This window comes from Miscanthus floridulus, chromosome 1 (genome assembly GCF_019320115.1).
Source record: "Miscanthus floridulus cultivar M001 chromosome 1, ASM1932011v1, whole genome shotgun sequence".
Taxonomy (NCBI): Eukaryota; Viridiplantae; Streptophyta; class Magnoliopsida; order Poales; family Poaceae; genus Miscanthus; species Miscanthus floridulus.
Window position 1 is genome coordinate 189,714,900 of NC_089580.1, and position 19,382 is coordinate 189,734,281.

A 19,382-nucleotide genomic window follows, 5' to 3' on the forward strand; every position below is an offset into this window, starting at 1 on the left:
ATTAACGATGCGGTGTGTAAGGCCGCATGAAAACAACTTAGTTCTGGTAAATTACAATTCTATTTTAATATGTCATGCAATTTGATTCTCAATAAGAGACTCAATAAAACCATTATTGGTATGGACATAAGGTACTTGATATATAGTACCCAAAAACCAAAATGTTCCATATAAAATGGATTTGATCCCGCATCCAGGATAATTTGCTCTAAATTGAAGATTTCGAGCAATGAGTTTGGTATAGTGATGGTTCTCGTGACTAAGAGACACACCTGGGACTATATTATGGATGCATAAATGTGCATTACATAGTATATTTATGGTCCATAAAATGGTAAATAGAGTCACATGTATGTTCTTGAATTTCTTCAAGAAATGTAGTGTCTCATATTGATGCTATGACCAATAGAATTGACAATAATTCTCAAGTTATCTCTATAGTTGAATAACCAAGGCAAATGTGCCAAGTCTTGTTGACATCAAGAGAGAGAATTATTTGTACGCAACATTGGATACAGGTTATGTATGTGTAGTCAAATCAAACTGAGGATGTTTTGTTTAAGTATTGCCATATCCGTTGTTAAGAGAAAAATACTCCTCTTAGTTGTCATCTTGGGGTTTCCATATGAAAACCACATTGACAGATATCTCTATAATTTTAATTAGGTACATTATGGAATCAGAATACAAGAATGGATTCATGATTATTATTTGAGTACCAATAGGGAGTATGATAGTAGCACGACCAAAGCCCACTATCATGACATCGCGTCAAGCGATTAACAAAATATTTGCTTGTCTCTTTGTAAGAGTTTAGGAATATTTTGCTTCCCTATATATAGAGTTTGTGGTGCAACTATCCACTAGGCAAAATTCCTCTTTGTATTTGGATTGACTCCCGTATAGGTCTATATATAGCATGAAGAATATAATGATATTCTTTGTAGATATATAGATTACATACAAGTTAATTAATGGAATATCAAATATGATGGCACATTATTGTGATATTCAATTAAAATTGATGATGACATTTTATATTACAACACGAAAATGGGACGAATATACTAGGTATTTTTGTAAATGGAAGACAGATTTGGTCTCCAAAATGGATCAAGCGAAGTAAATTCGATGATCGTGCTCTCCATGCTCATAAGACCCACTTATTAATTAAGTGTTTGGTTGCTACTTGGTTTTTTCATAAAACTTGTTATGAACAACTAGCCTTTCTGGTGGTGTCAGGTTGAAGATAGAAGCGTGCTTCATATCTTTATTGTTGAGCCGAATATTTATGTCCAATGGATTTGTAATACCGATCAATTAAATATTTGAAGGCATGACATTTCCAAGTTGTGTGGCAGTAACATACACAATTGGGACAAAATATGGTTCAGTCATATTTGGGAAATGCCTTGACCCTAAAGAATACACGGGGCTGCTACTTCTTTTTGCGTTAAATCTTACCATTAAAGTTCTATGGATGGCATTATTACATGGCATCGAACTTGTTATGATTCTAAAAATTCAATGTACTTCAGATGATAGAGCATCACTATAATGCTAATGATGATTCCTCGATAAGAGTTTATCATACACTTAGACCTAAAGTAATGTAGGAATTAATCTAGAATACATTTGATAAGTTGTGTGCTTTCGCGAAAACGCAATGTTGGGAGATATTTTGGAACAACATAATTATATTCTCAAGTGGACTTAAGATCCTAGAGATAAAGTTGTGGCCAGTCATAGTTGGCATGGGGTAGAATGACTGCCTTGTGTTGTTCGTATCACTCATTGAAAGCTAGCCATATAGTGCTTCGATTTACACCCATTGAGATACACATACGTGTGACCTGGATGTATATGGTGATTTATTTAAATAAAACTCCGTATTTAAATTGATCATAAGTGGTGATACTCTCTTATGAGGAGCATCAAATATTGCCATGAATCCATAGAACATCAAGTTTAACATTACGTCCATTGACCACGTTAGATAATGATGACCATCAAGAGCAAGAGATCAAACTCTTTGCTGGCTATTATTCTAACAAGGTTTAAACCATAGATTTTCTGAATTTACGCTAAGGGTAAATTTAAAATTGCTATGGTGATGCTGTAATAATTAATACAAAATAAATAGGAGACAAGATCTATCTCACTAATAGTGTAAACCTCATTTATGCTAACACATTAGAGGTAGTTGTCGGGGACCTAATACCAGGGTACCCCAGAAGGTGGAACCAATAACCACCGAACGTGAAAAACTTCTGGACGCATAAGGGCGCTGTGTCATCCCTTGTTCGAGTGATAGGAGTTCGGTTCCGCCTCGCCCGACACCTTTGGGACGGGCTCGGTCTCGCCCGAGGGCCGAGGGATAAACTCCGTCTCGCCCGACGCCTTTAGGGCGGGCTCGGTCTCACCCGAGGGCTGAGGGATGGATTCCGCCTCGCCCGATCCCGGAGGGGCGGGGTCAGCCTCACCCGACGCCTTTGTGGGATAACCCTGCCTCGCCCAAAGGCTCAAGGTTAATCTCCGTCTCGCCCGACGCCTTTAGGGCGGGCTCGGTCTCGCCCGAGGGCTGAGGGATGGATTCCGCCTCGCCCGATCCCGGAGGGGCGGGGTTAGTCTCGCCCAAGAGATAGGGATTGGTCTCCGTCTCACCCGACGGCCAAGAACGAGCATCGCCCTGACCGATATCTATCCCTCATGATGATGGGTACAGGACGAGACAAGACGTTCGGGTCAACCATGGCTCCAAGGACCATACCCTGCGCCCTGGCACGAAAAGTACTGCCAGGGAACGACAGGACTGATGTTTTAGACCCTTTCGGGCGCCGCAGAACCCAAAAGGCATTACAGGTGCGTGAACCTCGCCCTGTAGAGTTATAGGCGCCGCCTTCAGCTCTGGGACACGGAACCCGATGAAGATATACGACAACCGCTACGCTTCAGGAAGGGATTTGCTATCTCCACGAATGACGGATATTCCGTCACCACGCTGTGGACCCGAGGAAGCGGCGCTCGCTTCCCGACCCCTCAGGTCCACCCAGTCAGAAGGCCTTAGCCACGGCGCTACACCAGACCCCAACCCCGCATTCCTCCAACGAGGACTCATGGGAACCAGAAGGCGTGCGGAGCAAGGCTGGGGGAGGCTCATAAGTCAAAACCACTGTACTACAGCCCATATCCTGCGTAGGGCAGCATTCTGTAACTAACCTGACATCCTACAGAGACATCGACAACATTATAAGCACTTATCTTCCTTCGCACTCATCAGAATGAAGGACCTGACCGGGTAGACGTGAGCCACAAGACTAAGTAGAGTACGCGTCTTAGAGCCCTCACCCTTGTAAAGCCAGCCCCTTCATCTATAAAAGGGGATGCGCTTCCTCCATCAGGGGGGACCGAAAAATAAGACTGAACAAGAGAACGCACTCATACACACAGTCAAGCGGCTACGAAGCTCTTGACCACCTTTCAACCCTTCCATCAGAGACTTGGGACCAGTCCCTCTCTCGATCGTTTGTACCCCTTACTACAGACCGTTTACGGTGCTAATAACATAAGCAGCAGCAAACTGGACGTAGGGACGTTCCGCCCGAACCAGTATAAATCTTGTGTCCTTTAGCGCATCATCCGAGCCTAACGCGTATTACTATAAATTTACTTGCCGGTGCTTGTACGAAACACCGACAGTAGTCATCATAAAGATGTAGACCTCTAATAATATGGACATAGTCTGTTGAACAGTAGATACCTAGTGGTGTATGTAATTTGTATAAACACATTTCAAGGTAATCATCAAAAGATTGATGTAGACCTTAGTTAATCCGCAAACGAATTGGGTACACACGTTGAGGATAGTCACTAAGTTGTGGACTTAGTGTAGATCCCACAGTAACAACTATGGTGCTACCTTATGTATGGCCAATAGGAATGTTGATTAATGGTAGTCATCTTTGTAAAAAGATGTAGACCGTATATTCCAATTTGTGATGTTGGGTACGCACATTGAGGATAGTCACTAAGAATTTAGTGTAGATTCCACAGTAGCAACTATAGTGCTACCTTGTGTATGGCCAACATACAATGTGAAATATTTGTGTTGTACAAATAATGAGATAATACACTTCATCGATTTTACATTAAAAATGTAAGCACTATGAGCTTTAAATAATAAAGCTTAAAAGGGCTTAACATGAAATGAAAATTGCAAATAACAAAGTAATTACAATAATAAGGTCATGATAGTAATATTACATGTTTACTGGGTTTGCTATTTTGGACAAAACACTTTGAACAATGTAATGATTATACTACATGTTTATTAGGTTTGCCAATTTGGACAAACACTTTGAACATGCAATGTTAGTAGCACATGTTTATTAGGTTTGCTAATTTGGACAAACGCTTTGAATAGTACTAAAAAATCTAGAAAACATATGATCTGGAAAGTGAATTTACAGTGGTAAATTCATCTGCAGCAGTACATGTCATGATGCAATTCTTGATGACGCATGGGTCTCAAAAATACTTATTTACAGGAGGTAAATATTATGCATCATAATTCATTTATACATATGTTTAAAATAAAATATTTACATCAGGTAAATATAGTACAAAGCAGTTCTGTTAAAACCTGAGGGTTGAAACATAAATCTGGAATATATTAATAATCCATTTGGACTATCATGAAATTCACAGAAAATACGGGGGGGGGGGGGGGGGGGGGGGGCGGGGTTGTGCATTTCTGCGCAACCTTATCCAACGCACGGAGGAACGGACGGTTTTCCTGTCGGTCGCGTCTCTTGGCCTCCGGGCAGGCGCCTCTCGGCCACTTCCATGGTGACCGGCCGCCGGCGCAAGGCCGCAGCGAGGCACGGGCACGGGAACCGCCGGCCGCTGTGCACGAGGCGCAGGCGCGGGGCCGCCTCCGCGGGAAGGCTGGCCACCGCCAGGCTGGCATCCGACCGCCGTAGCGAGGCGCGAGAGGAGGTGCGCGACGTCTCCGGCAGCGAGCTCATTGCCATGGCTGCGGTTCTAGCCGCCACGAGCGCAGGAAAGCAGGCCACTAGCGCCGGCCGCAGGGGCGCGGAGCCGCGAGCCGTCGGGCGCGTGAGGCGAGGACAGGACCGCCTCCGTCGGGCGCAGGGGCCGCGGGCGTGAGGCCGCAGGCGTGGGGCCTCTGACTGGGCCGGCCGTCGCGGGCCTGGCCGCGGGTGGCAACTAGCCACGGGCACTGGCCGTCGGGGCAGCCAGCCGCGGGCCGCAGGTGCGAGGCCGCCCGCCACTGCAGGCGTGGAGGGCGCCGGCGGCGCGCTCAGGGGCACGTGCGTGCCCAGCCAGAGTCGCTCGCCGCGGGCGTGAGGCCGCATCCGGCCTCTAGTGCTCGGCATCAGTGATAGCGCGGAGACAACGAACTCCGTGACCATGATCCTGACGAAGATGGTAGGAAGAAATTGACGATTGAGAAGGTACGAATCGTGGCAGTTACTTCGATCCAGTGATTCCTTCCCGAATTCCCCACATCTATGTCTTCATCAACGCAGATTGGAACATCGTTGTTCTTGTCGCCATGCTTCTATCCTTTTGGAAACTCAATCGACGGTGCAGGTATTCGGTTCTAGCAATGGAAGCCGATGTCTCGTTCTTCCTTCACAGCAACTGCACCGGCGAACTCGTCTACGGCGAAGTGTTTTCGGCCTCAACTTCTCTTCCGTGCGAACTCGTTTCCCAGCGGAGAATAGCGTCACTTGCAGTGGAGGCTGTTTCCTTCTCTTCTGCACCAACGCCGACGAATTCTCCGGCGAGTCCTCTGGGCTACTCAGCGACAGTGGAGAGAGCATGCGTGAATGTAAATGAAAAGATTTAGAAGAACTGTCATTTTCATTGATCTCTGAAATATATTTATACAAGTAAAGGGGTGTCACGAAGAGACACGAAAGAACATGCCCTTTAGAGTAAAACTAATTGTCTAATTCTATCCACTAATTTTGTAATTGATGGATGGGAGTTTGAGGCTAACCAACAATTCATTTATCCGACCTAACATCCCAATTATGCACTCGTTGTCATGCTCATTGGTAGTAGAGTTGCCTCATTGACCTTGGTAGCCTCGGCCGCCACCAGGGAAGCCAGAATTGCCACCACCCGGGTATGGCGGTGTGTTGGGGTTGCCTCCTTGGTAGGGGGGTGCTGAGTTGCCACCAGGGTAACCAGGTGGGCCACCTTGGTAGCCAGGGTTACCACCTTGGTAGGCCGGCCCTGGGTTCCCTTGGTAACCTTGGTTACCACCTTGATACCCCGGAGCACCACCTTGCTGGTAGTAGCCAGCCTCTGTGTTTGGCATTTGGGGCTGATAGTTTGGTCGGCCACCACCAGCATGTGGTGGTGGCGGCGACGGAGGCATGTTGCCCTGACCATGGTGAGGTGGCATCTGGTTCTGGCCAGGTGGAGGTGGGGGGCCATTGAAACCCTGAGCAGGAGGCCCATCTCTGTTCTGGTACTGCATGTTCTCCCTTCTCTCAAAGTTCGTTGACCTGTTCTGGTAGTTCTGCATGTTCTCCCTTCTCTCAAAGTTCCTTGACCTGTCGTTGCGGGGCCTATCATTGCGCCGGATTCTTTCATTGGCACGGGCATTGTTTCTCACCCACTCCTCATGGTATTTAGGATCATAAGGAAGAGCTTCCCCATTTATGAAGGGTTCTCCTGAAACAAGAATTAGAAGGTACCATAAGCTTGTGGAATAGTAAGTCCATATTAATATTATACTCGCAGAATCAGTTGTCCAAACATGGATGGACATAAACCATAGCCACCGACAATTTCAATTAAAAACATCAATTAAAAAAATCTATCAAAAACTTCTGCAATAGTCAGCCCATTCACAGAAATGTACTTTCAACAATATAAATGATGAAACTCTCATAATAAGTTGTCCAAACATGGGTGGGCATAAACTATGGTCACCCACATTTCAGTTCAATTCAATTAAAAAATCTGAAATAGCTTGTAAAGACATACTACATGCATAGTTGATCGAACAAATGGCGTGTCATGTCAGGTGAACTGCTATCACAAGTTAGAGGTTCTTAAACCTGTATTAGTGTTATTGGTGTTTTTCAAGACGACACAAAGAACACATGAGATGCAAAGAATACGTTACCCTGAGGACAGTGCTATCCTTACATCACAAGCCTAGAGAAGAAAATTAGAGGAACAAGGGCAGAAAAAAACAGGCGAGTCAATTAAGTAGAGGAGCAAAATTTCATAGACCAGTTGTTTGGACACTAGCAAATAACTTAAGACATTCACATATGATATAAAATAATGAATATTTAAATTACTCAAGTTTAAAATTCAGATGTTGTACATTGCGTACGACAAGCAAGAAAGACATAACAGTGTCAACAAACAACAAAGAGAATGTGAAAAAGGCAATTCGAGAATAATGAAAAGAATTTTTGTACATGACCCTGAGAATACAAATATATACTTTTGACCTTAGAATGCTAACAGGTCTGATTTTTTTGATTTTGTATTTCAATTTCAATTGTATTTTAATAAGTAAAATAAGTCAGTTAATTCATTAAGGCTATGTTTATACCATGTATATACTTGGATAGGAAATATGTTATCAGTACCTCCATAGTCCTTAGTTTTCACATGCAAGTATGAATCAGGAAGAACCCAGCGGACCTTGGGCACCTCTGCAAATGATTATGAGGCATTAGACTCCAAGGACAAACATTTATGGTATTCAACAATGAATACTTCTTACTGTTATAGTACTTAATGAGATCATAAATACCTTTCAGTTTGTAAGAAAGTTCCTCAGGTACAAGGGCACCAAAAGCGAAGTAATGACGGGTCGATACAGAGTATATCTTTTGCCTAGCTTCTTCCTCACTGAAACAAGGAGTTGGTTTTTGATGCAGGCCTTGCAGAGACAAAATGGGCAAAAAGAATTGCATTCTATGAACTAAAACTTGCACAAATATATCAACACTCTAAAGCTCTAATGTCCTAGACGCACAAAAGAACCATAACTGGATCAAATCAAAGAACAAATCAGAAAATATCACAGCAGCAGATCAGTTTGGGGCTTGGGCCCTTTTTTGGATCCATTGGTGCCAATAGTTAGCAGCTAGTAGCTTTTTATTAGCAGGACTAGTAGTTAACCTGGAGGCGGGCTGGAGCATGCATGCATGGGCCAGAACTGAAGCGACGCCTGCATGCACTAGGGGCCTGTTTGGATAGAGACCTGGGTGACTTGCCTGGCAAAAAGTGCTGCATGGAAGTTGCCTGGAAAGTTGATGAGTTTTGCCTGGTGAGGCAATGTGAGAGAAAGTCTGTTTGGTTGGATGCCTGTGCCTGAGAATACTTATGCGAGTGAAATTTTACTTTTTTATTGTTTGTATATGATTAATGAACACTACTATGGTGTGTTTACTAGAATAATAACTTAGGTTAATTATCTCTTCTTTGCTAAAAAAATAATTTAAATTAATTTTTTTCTAATGAAAGATCTCTATATGTATTTAATTAAAGAGTAGAAAGCTTCAGAATACAAACTATGTTAGCGTTTACATGGAAAAAGGAGAGGAAAAATCTGTTGTAATCTTGGTCTTATGGACTTAATCAAGTGACCATTAACGTCAATTAAGAATAGAGGGCGTGTTTGGATGCTGCCTCCAGGCAGCTCAGACGCCAGGCAGCGTCCCCAGGCGTTCGATTTCGATCGCCTGGGGCTGCGATCGCTTGCCTGGCAGGCAAGCCCAGGCGAGGGCGGCATCCAAACAAGCCCAGAATACTTTATTGCGTCCAGGCAAACTACGGAGCCTGAGCCAGGCGGACGTTTTCCATCGCCTGGGCGTGCGCACGGCTGCCTGGGTCAGTCAAGCTCTCAGGGCTTCATCCAAACACTGCACAGGCAGTTTCCAGGCGAGCTCCTAGCCAGGCATCTTGCGTCCAGGTTCGTATCCAAACAGGCCCGTACTCTCACCTCTGCCCCCCTTTTATACTAAGGCCTTGTTTAGATTGAGAAAAATTTCAACCCGATGAATAGTAGCACTTTCGTCTTATTTGGTAAATATTGTCCAATCGTGGACCAACTAAGTTCAAAAGATTCATCTCGTGATTTCCAACTAAACTGTGCAATTAGTTTTTTTTTTTACCTACATTTAATGCTCCATGCAAGTGGCTAAAAATTGATGTGATGGAGAGAGAGTGAAAAAACTTGGAATTTTGGGGTAATCTAAACAAGGCCTAAACCAGAATGACGGATGGCTTCGCGGCCGGCGGCGTGGGTGCTAATCACGACACTGTTAATATAAAGCGCGCGTCTTGGTATCTGAAATTAGGCTCTGCACGCCGCATGTATAGGAACAGAGGGAGTAGTACTTAGGTTAGAGAAGCTAATTAATTACTTATCATCAGCTAGGTAATTCATTTTAAGCTATTAATCGGATAATTAGCTATGGTGCTTAGATTCATTAGTGCTAATTAAGCTAATTTTAGCTTCTAACAATTAGTACTAATGGATCCAAACAAACCCTTACCAAGTTCACACCAGACAGAGAAACAACTAATGGGCTCTCATAATTTGTAGTCACTAAAAACAAAATAAATTTATAAAAAAATTACATTCACCATAAACCCAATACAGCCCGCACGCAAGAATCAATAATACCAACAGATTCATTCTGAATTTCTGATCAATTAGTAAGATATCCAACCAAACCTAATTCCACTAAATTAAACACTATACACTCTTACGGTCATGCAACACCAGAACACTTTTATCAATCCTAGCAGAAACACACCAACAACTATCCTAGCAGGAAGACACCAACAACTAAACAGAGAAATGGATCCACACATATATACCTCCCGACGACTTGGGCGAGAGTCTTGATATAGCTATCGATGATCTCGTCGCGCATGATGTCGGGGTTCGAGTCGTCACCAGGCGGCGGCTCCATGACGACGAGCCAGTGCTCGAAGTCGCAACCTTCAAGGAGGATCGTCTCCTTGGGCGGGCGGTTGCTCCAGTTCGGGGACGAACCCCGCAGCGAGGACGTCGCCGGCTGGGTCGCGAAGCACCGCACCACGGCGCCGGGGGCGGACGCATCCGCCCCCGCCGGGAGGAGGCTCGCGGACGCAGCGAGCGGGCGCAGGAGGGTGGGGACGCGGCGGCCGGCCTGGAGCGCACGGGAGAGGAGGAGCGCGCGCGACGCCGACGCCATTGCGGAGGCCAAAGTGCCAAACCCTGGAGGGATACGAGGAGATGGCGGAGATGAGAGAAGAGGACGCGGCGGTGGCGATAATAAAGGTTTAAGCCGCAACTGGTGACGGGTGGTGTGTTGTTGCGGCAAATGAGGCAGGTTAGTTGCTTCGGGCCGAAGTATCTGGCGGAGTCGAGGCTGTACATGGGCCTGTGGGCCGTGGGCTCTCGAATGGTAAATGTGGGCCTTCTAGGGCTTCGCGTCTCCCGCCGTGCCGAGCGAGATGGGCCACCTTCCCACGTCCTCCTCGCCGCCAGGCCGCTCGATGGCGGTCCTTCTCCCTCGTCGTCCGCGGCGGTGGCGGGCGGTGCTCCTCGGCCATACCGCTCGGCGCTCGTCCGCCTCCGTGAAGCTGCTGCCGCGCCCACGCGCCACGCCCGTGGACCTGCCAGTGTTGGTGTAAAATTACGTTTCCCACTCGATCGTCCCTCGTCAGTCTTAACTTGGGTCCTAGTCACGCTGTGGAGTAATGTTACCTTTGAAATCCGTATACAGTGCCGCAATGTGATGTGACCTTATTTTATAGGATAATAGCCAGGAACGCATGAATTGTTTGGGCTTGGCTCAAATGTGCATGTGCTCAGTGCTGACCAGAATAAGAATTTGCAACTGTTATTCAAACAGTGGATACACGAGTTTAGAATACGCTGGGTATTAAATAATCCATCTAGGAGTATGCTCTAAGCAACTTTGGATGTTAGAGGCAGGCACGCTTTTCCTTTTTGGAGCAGGGCGTGCATGTATGAAGAAGAATTAGTAGGTGGTAAAACCCTTCCCAGAGTTGAGTTTGCTTCTGAAGAAATTCGAACATTAAATCAACTTTTTTTCCCCATATTTTACACGTCAAAACCCATAAGCTCCTCAATGGTTGCAAACATCTGGAGCATTGGGACTTGGGAGACTTTTGTGTTTGGTTTGTGAAAAGAAATGGATTGATGTATCGTCTTCTCATTCCTCATAAGCTAATAATTAGTACTAGTACGAGGAATGGAGTAATTCCACCAAATTTAAGAAATGGACTTATATTATGATGCACCACCTCATTTAAGATAGAGTGGTTCCTTAAACTACACTCTATAACATTTTAGAGTTTTATTATGAAATATAATACTTAAACAAACTGGTGGGCTTGCTGTTGATAAGTTCTCGAGCTAATCCTATCGTTGTAACCCAAATATCCAATACGTTATCAAAATTGCAGCGTAGATCTTGCGTATTAGAAATATGTGTGTAAGCGCCTAGCCACCGAGCCATTACGCCATGATTGTGTTAAGTAAGTGATTTGTGTAACCCTGGTGTTTAGATATTCATTAATAACTTTAGAAACTAACTTATTCAGAGATGGAATGAGTATTTGGATAACATAAACTCACTAGAAAAGTTAATGCCGGAGCATGTTAAAGCACAAAAACCAAGAAAACGTTGGACTACCGTAGCCCCAACGCAAGTTAAATCATTACGGCCCGCCACTAAACAAACAGAACCGGAGAATCTTAGCTGACAAAATGCATCCAAAATTCACTTGCATCGCTAATGAAATCGGAGAGAGCTAGCGACCATCATGATTCATGACATCATGCTGTATTTAGTGTGTATTACGCCATTCTTAATAGAGAGTTTCATGGCATTGTTTTTTTTTCAAGTCTGTCACATCACATAGAATGAAATGAAATATAGATGAAACAACCAAACTCAATGTATAGTTTTATTTTATCGTTTTGTAGACATTTATTTTTATGACTCATGGTTAGAAACTGAGTTGAGAAAGTTTCATCACGATAAAACTTAATTTTTCTCTTTTCTTAAAAACCTGTGTGGCAGCAGATTGGGCCTTTTGATGCAGATTTATTCTCAACCGCTCATGTGCCAGACAGTGATTACGCCAATTATTAATAAGCTTTTAACGGTTTTTGAAGAAGTGGTTTTGGTCAGTAGACGGAGATGATCGAGGTGTGAATGCATGCATTCCTGCATCACGTCCTCGTGTATTTTCGGTTTTTGAAAGATGCAGCGTCCTGTGCTTTTAAAAGGCGTCCGTGTTCATGGAACGGCGGAGAACCTACTCTCATTACTGTCGTTGCTCGTTGATTAGTTCCTGTTCGTGGAAGCAAAATGATGACGGCCGTTCAAGCCTTATGTGTCTCAAGTATATGAGCATGAAATGAACGTGCAGCCTGTTCAATGTAAAATGCAGGAAAAAAGTATCAGAATGGCCTGTAACAAGTTTGTGACTAACCAAACATTCAAAACGAACCTGTAACAAGTTTGTGGTCAACCAACCATTCAGAACGAACACAGACAAACAAAGCTTACTATAACAACGCTGAGTATCTGGTTCAGCAAGTGCACAAAGAGCTGATGGTACATCATAGTTTCAGAATTCAAGGTACATCACTCAGACACCAAGCACAGTTTCGAGTACTATATAGAACATAATAATTAGGTGCATACAGCGACAATCCATGAAAATCAGATAGCAACAAGGGTTCGATTTATGCTACTGCACACCATCTCTCCCAGAAGGCTACTCTGGAACATGGGTGCCTACTTATACTCGTGGTCATGTTCATTCGAAATTCGAGTTGCCTCCTTGACCTTGGTAGCCTGGGCCGCCACCAGGGTAGCCAGGATTGCCACCACCCGGATATGGCGGTGTGTTGGGGTTGCCTCCTTGGTAGGGAGGTGGTTGGTTGCCACCAGGGTAACCAGGTGGGCCACTTTGGTAGCCAGGGTTACCACCTTGGTAGGCCGGGCCTGGGTTCCCTTGGTAACCTTGGTTACCACCTTGATACCCCGGAGGTCCACCTTGGTAGCCAGGAGCACCACCTTGTTGGTAGTGAGGAGCACCGCCAGTGTTGTAGCCTGCCTGTGGATTTGGCATTTGGTGCTGATAGTTTGGTTGGCCACCACCAGCATGCGGCGGTGGCGGCGGCATGTTGCCCTGACCATGGTGAGGTGGCATCTGGTTCTGGCCAGGTGGAGGTGGGGGGCCATTGAAACCCTGTGCAGGAGGCCCATCTCTGTTCTGGTAGTTCTGCATGTTCTCCCTTCTCCTCTCAAAGTTCCTTGACCTGTCAAAGTTGCGGGGCCTATCATTGCGCCTGGATCTTTCATTGGCACGGGCATTGTTTCTCACCCACTCCTCATGGTATTTAGGATCATAAGGAACAGCTTCCCCATTTATGAAGGGTTCTCCTGAAACAGGAAGTAGAAGGTACCATAAGCTTGTGGAATAGTAAGTCCATATTAATACTATACTCGCAGAAGTTGTCCAAACATGGACGGACAAAAACTATAGCCACTGACAATTTCAATTAAAAACATCAATTAAAAAATCTAAAATAGATTCGCAAGGCATACATGTATAGTTGATCAAAACAGAGGGTGTGTCATGTGTGAACTGCTATCCCAAGATATAGGTTCTTAAATCTGTATTGGTGTTTTTCAAGACGCAAGGAACACATTTGAGATGCAAACCATATATTAATATATTATAGCGCCTACGATGATTTGACAAAGCACCTCATTATACTTTACCCAAGGACAGTGATATCCTTACATCACAAGCATAGAAAAGAAAATTAGAGGGCAGAAAAACAGGCAAGTCAATTAAGTAGTGAGGAGCAAAATTTTAAAGAACAGTTATTTGGACACTAGCAAATAACTTGAGAAGACATTCACATCTGATACAAAATAATGAAGATTTAAATTACTCAAGTTTAAAATTAAGCTGTAATATGTTGTGTACAAGCAAGAAAGACATAACAGTGTCAACAAACAACGAATAGAATGTGAAAAAGGAAATTCGAGTATAATGAGCAGGATGTTTGTACATGACCAAGAAAATGCAAATAGTCTATAGTCTATGCTTGGATAGGAAACATGTTATCAGTACTACCTCCATAGTCCTTATTTTTGACATCCAAGTATGAATCAGGAAGAACCCAGCGGACCTTGGGCATTTCTGCAAATGATTAAGAGGCATAAGACTCGAAGGACACATTTTATGGTACTCAACAATGATTTACTTCCTACTCCTATATTACTTAATGAGACCATATATACCTTTCAGTTTGTAAGAGAGTTCCTCAGATACAAGTGCACCAAAGGCGAAGTAATGACGAGAGGACACCGAATATATCTTTTGCCTAGCTTCTTCCTCACTGAAACAAGGAATTGGTTTTAGATGCGGGCCTTGCAGAGTTAAAATGGGCAAAGAGAACTTAATTCTATGAACTAAAAATTACACACATATTATCACTCTAAACTCTAATGTCCTAGACGCACAAAAGAACCATAACTAGACCAAGTTAAAGAACAAATCTGAAAGATCACAGCAGCAGGTCAGTAGGTCCCTTTTTGGATCCATTGGTGCCAATAGTTAGCATCTAGCAGAGGGAAGCCAGCCAGCTAGTAGCTTTTTAATAGCAGGGCTATTAGTTAGCCTATTAGTTGAGCCCCGTTTGGATCCTCCATCTACTAGCCAGTACTCCCTCCATTCCATATTATAAGACATTTTGGCTTCTCTAGATACATTGTTTTATCTATGTATCTAGACAGTGTATGTCTAAGTCCATAGCAAAATCTATGTATCTAGAAAAGCCAAAACGTCTTATAATTTGGAACGGTGGGAGTAGTAATTAGGTTAGGGAAGCCAATTAATAACTCATTATCAGCTAGGTAGTTCATTCTGAGCTATTAGTTGGACTATTAGCCAATTAATAACTTTAGCTTCTAGTAACAATTAGATCTAATGGATCCAAGCAAACTGTTACCCAAGCTTCAAACCAGGCAAACAGAGGTAGTAACAATTAGAACAAAAGGATCCAGACAAACAGTTACCCAAGCTCACACCAGGCAGAGAATCAACTAACAGGCTCCAATAATTTGTACAGTCACAAAAAACAAAATCATTTTAAAAAAAAAAATTACATTCAACATGAACCCACTAAAGCCCACATCAAGCATCATCCCTATTAACCTGAAAGTTCTCCTCAGACACAAGCAAATGGTTGAAGGAAATGGTTCAGTTCTTTCCCCAGACCGCAGCATTAAGTATTTCTTGGCTACCTATAAGATGATCAGATTTAAAAGTATCTCTTGTAAAATATGAGCAACAACAAATCCATCTAAAACATTCATTGTAATATCCACGTAACCAAATCCTTCTAAAACCCAAACTTCCATTTCTCCCATTCGTTGTAATATCCACATGTTCATCTGATCTTACATATTCCTCTGATCAAGCAGTAAGAGATCCAACCAGTCCTAATTCCACTAAATAAAATAAAACACATTACACTCTTACCGTCATGCTACACCAGAGCACTTTTATCTATTCTAGCAGGAAAATACCAACAACTAAACAGAGAAATGGATACAGCCATATATACCTCCCGACGACTTGGGCGAGGGTCTTGATATAGCTATCGATGATCTCATCGCGCGTGATGTCGGGGTTGGAGGCGTCACCAGGCGGCGGCTCCATAACGACGAGCCAGTGCTCAAAGTCACACCCGTCGAGGAGGATCGTCTCCTTGGGCGGGCGATTGCTCCAGTTCGGGGACGAGTCCCGCAGCGAGGACGTCGCCGGCTGGGTCGCGAAGCACCGCACCCCCGCGCCGGGGGCGGCCCCCGCCGCCGCAGCCCCCGCCGGGAGGAGGCTCGCGGCCGCAGCCAGCGGGCGCAGGAGGGTGGGGACGCGGCGGAACGCGGCGCTGGCCTGGAGCGCACGGGAGAGGAGGAGCGCGCGCGACGCCGACGCCATGGCGGCGGCCAAAGTGCCAAACCCTAGTGGGAGACGAGACGGGCCGCGGAGATGAGGGAAGAGGACACGGCGGTGGCGATAAGGGTTTAAGCCGCAACTGGTGAGGTGTCTTATTCCGGTGAGTGAGGCTAGTTTAGTTGCTTCGGGGCCGAAATATCTGGGGAAGTCGAGACTGTACATGGGCTTATGGGCCGTGGGCTCTCGAATGGTATTGTGGGCTCCCGAGCGGGATGGGCTACCTCCTCTTCTCGCCGTCGCCTTCCCCGCCGCTCGCATTCCAATACGGCCTCGCCGCTCGATGGCGGCCCTTCTCCCTCGTTGGCCGCGGCGGTGGCGGCCGGTGCCTACGTGCTGGCGCGGCGGGTGGTGCTCCTCGGCGCCTCGGCCGTACCGCTCGTCCGCCTCCGTGAAGCTGCTGCCGCGCCCACGCCCGTGGACCTTGTGAAGGGTTAGCTTCTATCCTATTCCCTGCCAATGTTGGTGTAAAATTTCGTTTCGCACTCAATCGCCCATCGTCCGTCTTAACTTAGGTCCAAGTCACGCTGTGGAGTAATGTTACCAGTGGCATCCGTATGCAATTCTGTGGATTGATGTTAACAAATGTTAATTGTCCTAGTCGACATATATAGTGCTGCATTTTGGTGTGACATAATAGTAATGCATGGATTGTTTGGCTTGGCTCAAATGTGCATGTGCCAACTAGAATGAGAATTTGCAACTGTTGTTCAAACAGTGGATACAAGAGTTTAGAATATGCTGGGTATTGAATCCATCAAGCAACTTTGCATGTTAGAGGCAGGCACAGGCCGCACGGTTTTCCTTTTTGGAGCAGGGCATGTATGTATGAAGAAGAATTAGTAGTATGGTAAAACCGTTCCCAGAGTTGAGTTTGCTTCTAAAGAAATTCAAACTTTAGATCAACTTTTTGTCAGATTTTAACGACAAAACCCATTAGCTCATCGATGGTTGCATACATCTTGAGCATTGGGACTTAGGAGCATCGCTCATCTGATGAAAGAACTAAAAGTTTGGAGTTTATGGAATAACATACTTATACAAAATGGTGGTCTTGCTGTTGATAAGTCCTTGAGCTAAATCCTATCGTTATAACCCAAATACCCAATGCCCAATCAAAATTACAGAGTAGATCTTGCGCATTAGAGATATGTGTGCATAATGTTGCTTTGTTCTTAGATGGCATGGATCCTATAATTAACTGCAATTGAATGATTTAAGGCGACGTGATTTTTTGTGCTGCACTGCTTTGCAGAATCTAGTTTTTGTGGGAATCTATGTTGAATCTAGAAAGGTTTCAAACGGTGCCTAATAGTTATAGTTCCTTGTGCTGCAGCTTCTTAATTTGGTATTCAGGCCCTAGTCCTTTATGTTATTGACGACAGGTGTTGCAGGAAATTCGTGAAACACAAACACGTAGTCTTGAATCAGTGTCTGACTGTCTTCCTTGGACGTTAATATTCTGGTGAAAAAAAAGAAATATAGAATTGGAATAGTGTACACATGTACAATGCTTTGATTTGTGGTGTCGTGGTGACACACAGGCAATTTTTCTAGTATCCTTTTGTATTTAGAGAAAACAAGGCAGTGTGTCCTGTGCATTGTGGACGCCATTCTTAGGTCAAAGTACACAGATAAGAAGTTGAGCCACTAAATTAATACAGAAGTGCTCTTAATGTTTCAAGGAGTTTGACCTTACCTTTTTTTCCAAACACATGATCTTGATTTTGACATTTTTTAAATACCGGTCTTTTAGCCTTATATTATGGGGGTTATGCTTTCATCAGTTGTGTTATTTTTTTTACACTTACACGTCTGGTTTCTTTGGTTTGTAGGATTCTATGTCAGCATGTATCTCTATTTTGTGTGGTTTCCAACATTTGCACAATTTCTAAGCCCTCCACTGTATATTTTTGTAGCCTTAGTCAAGAAATAAGTAAAGGAGAGTTTTACACCAGCCACCAAGTAGTAAAGGAAGTTTTGTGCACGCGTTCTAATTTTGAGTTTAGGTGATTTGAATTGGGTTCTACAATGTGAGTTTGATGATTGGGATAGTTCCATTCAAGTTATACCTTTCTATATGCTATGTTAGTGTTACTTAGTTTTACAATGCCTTTTGTTTGTGTTGCTTAAGTCTTTCTTATATTCTAATGGCATTATTGATTCCTTTTTTCAAATGTCGAATGAATTGGTATTGGTATATGCTATGGCATCTGTTTCCAGGAATTAGCAATGTTGTATGCTGCAAGAGATATGACTTCCTCATGTGTGTTTTTCTATTGTAGTCGTCTCTATTAAGCTGTAACTTCATGAAGTAAACGATTATAATTATTAAAGACACTGTGGCATGTGCCGTATTTGGACCATGTCATCTTCTAACCTACTCCACATGTAAAATGGATAGACACGTAGTCTCAGATTCTTCTATGTTTGATTAAAATTTTCAGATTTTCAGTTATATTAACAATTCTGAACACATGCTTACAGCTTACTACTACTATTTTCTGATAATTTGAAAAATATTGAAACTGACTAAACAGACTAAGCTCATTTCACTCACTGCAGGTGCTTATTTTTTTGTGATATCCTGTCATTCATTAACTCGCTCTTTGCAGCAACTCCCAATGCAGTGGTCCAGTAGTCATGTTGAATGCACCTCGAGTTATGGTAATTATGCAAGGGAAACATAGCGAGCTGAAACGCTCGCTGCTTTTTTGTATGCTGATCTAAAAAAAAGTCCAAAACTAGTCAAAACCTCGATCATAACTCATCATAATTCTTAGGGATAATTTCATATCTGAAATATCTCCACTACTTTTGTTTGCCCTGTGCTGATGACATCATTTCTCCAATGCCAGGGCTGCAGACAACCAGGTATGCTGTGCTTCTTTGTGTGCTGGTGTTTCATTTTCCTGGACTTCAACTTTCATTTGGCATTCGTTTTGCCAGTTTTATGCTTTAGAATGTTAATCAACTGTTTGGTGCCAGCTGTTTATTGCAACATGCGGCCCAGCTCGACATACCAGTGCAGGTTATGTTGCTTGGGGACACTGCACTCTTGTTGTGCCTGTATGTTGACATGAGGTTTCCATTTACTGCCCTTTGGTTCTATCAGTAACCACCACTGCACCACGTCAAAACTACTTTTGTTTCCTATAAAACCTCTTGTGATTTTTACCATGCTAACAATCTGAAACCTGTACATTAGCAAAGATATGCCATGCCATAACTAACCATTTGCATACTGCCAGTTTGGAGAGGTGATTGCAACAACTGAGCATGAGGAGGCAATTATAATAGCAGAAATAGAC

General features: G+C 43.9%; 2 protein-coding genes across 2 annotated transcripts; both read right to left on the reverse strand.

The window, feature by feature from the left end:
• Positions 1–5,870: 5,870 nt before the first annotated feature.
• Positions 5,871–10,831, reverse strand: LOC136506393 (multiple organellar RNA editing factor 8, chloroplastic/mitochondrial-like). Its single transcript, XM_066501331.1, has 4 exons — positions 9,892–10,831; positions 7,814–7,911; positions 7,647–7,712; positions 5,871–6,711 (listed from the first exon to the last, which is right to left on the reverse strand). Exons 1-4 carry the CDS (start codon positions 10,248–10,250, stop codon positions 6,101–6,103), a joined length of 1,134 nt encoding a protein of 377 aa, XP_066357428.1. The 5' UTR covers positions 10,251–10,831; the 3' UTR covers positions 5,871–6,100.
• Positions 10,832–12,586: 1,755 nt separating this feature from the next.
• On the reverse strand, positions 12,587–16,156 carry LOC136506409 (multiple organellar RNA editing factor 8, chloroplastic/mitochondrial-like). The gene is made up of 4 exons (XM_066501336.1): positions 15,683–16,156; positions 14,355–14,452; positions 14,188–14,253; positions 12,587–13,484 (listed from the first exon to the last, which is right to left on the reverse strand). The coding sequence occupies exons 1-4, from the start codon at positions 16,054–16,056 to the stop codon at positions 12,856–12,858; spliced, it is 1,167 nt and encodes a 388-aa protein (XP_066357433.1). The 5' UTR covers positions 16,057–16,156; the 3' UTR covers positions 12,587–12,855.
• Positions 16,157–19,382: the final 3,226 nt, after the last annotated feature.

Bases quoted from the DNA above. Each gene is read 5' to 3' on its own strand.
- LOC136506393 (XM_066501331.1), bottom strand. From the start codon at position 10,250: ATGGCGTCGGCGTCGCGCGCGCTCCTCCTCTCCCGTGCGCTCCAGGCC. The intron at 7,912-9,891 runs GTATATATGTGT...TCCTTGTTTCAG, and splicing joins CTCGCCCAAGTCGTCGGGAG to TGAGGAAGAAGCTAGGCAAA. The intron at 6,712-7,646 runs GTACTGATAACA...TTCTTGTTTCAG, and splicing joins GAAAACTAAGGACTATGGAG to GAGAACCCTTCATAAATGGG.
- LOC136506409 (XM_066501336.1), bottom strand. From the start codon at position 16,056: ATGGCGTCGGCGTCGCGCGCGCTCCTCCTCTCCCGTGCGCTCCAGGCC. The intron at 14,453-15,682 runs GTATATATGGCT...TCCTTGTTTCAG, and splicing joins CTCGCCCAAGTCGTCGGGAG to TGAGGAAGAAGCTAGGCAAA. The intron at 13,485-14,187 runs GTAGTACTGATA...TTCCTGTTTCAG, and splicing joins CAAAAATAAGGACTATGGAG to GAGAACCCTTCATAAATGGG.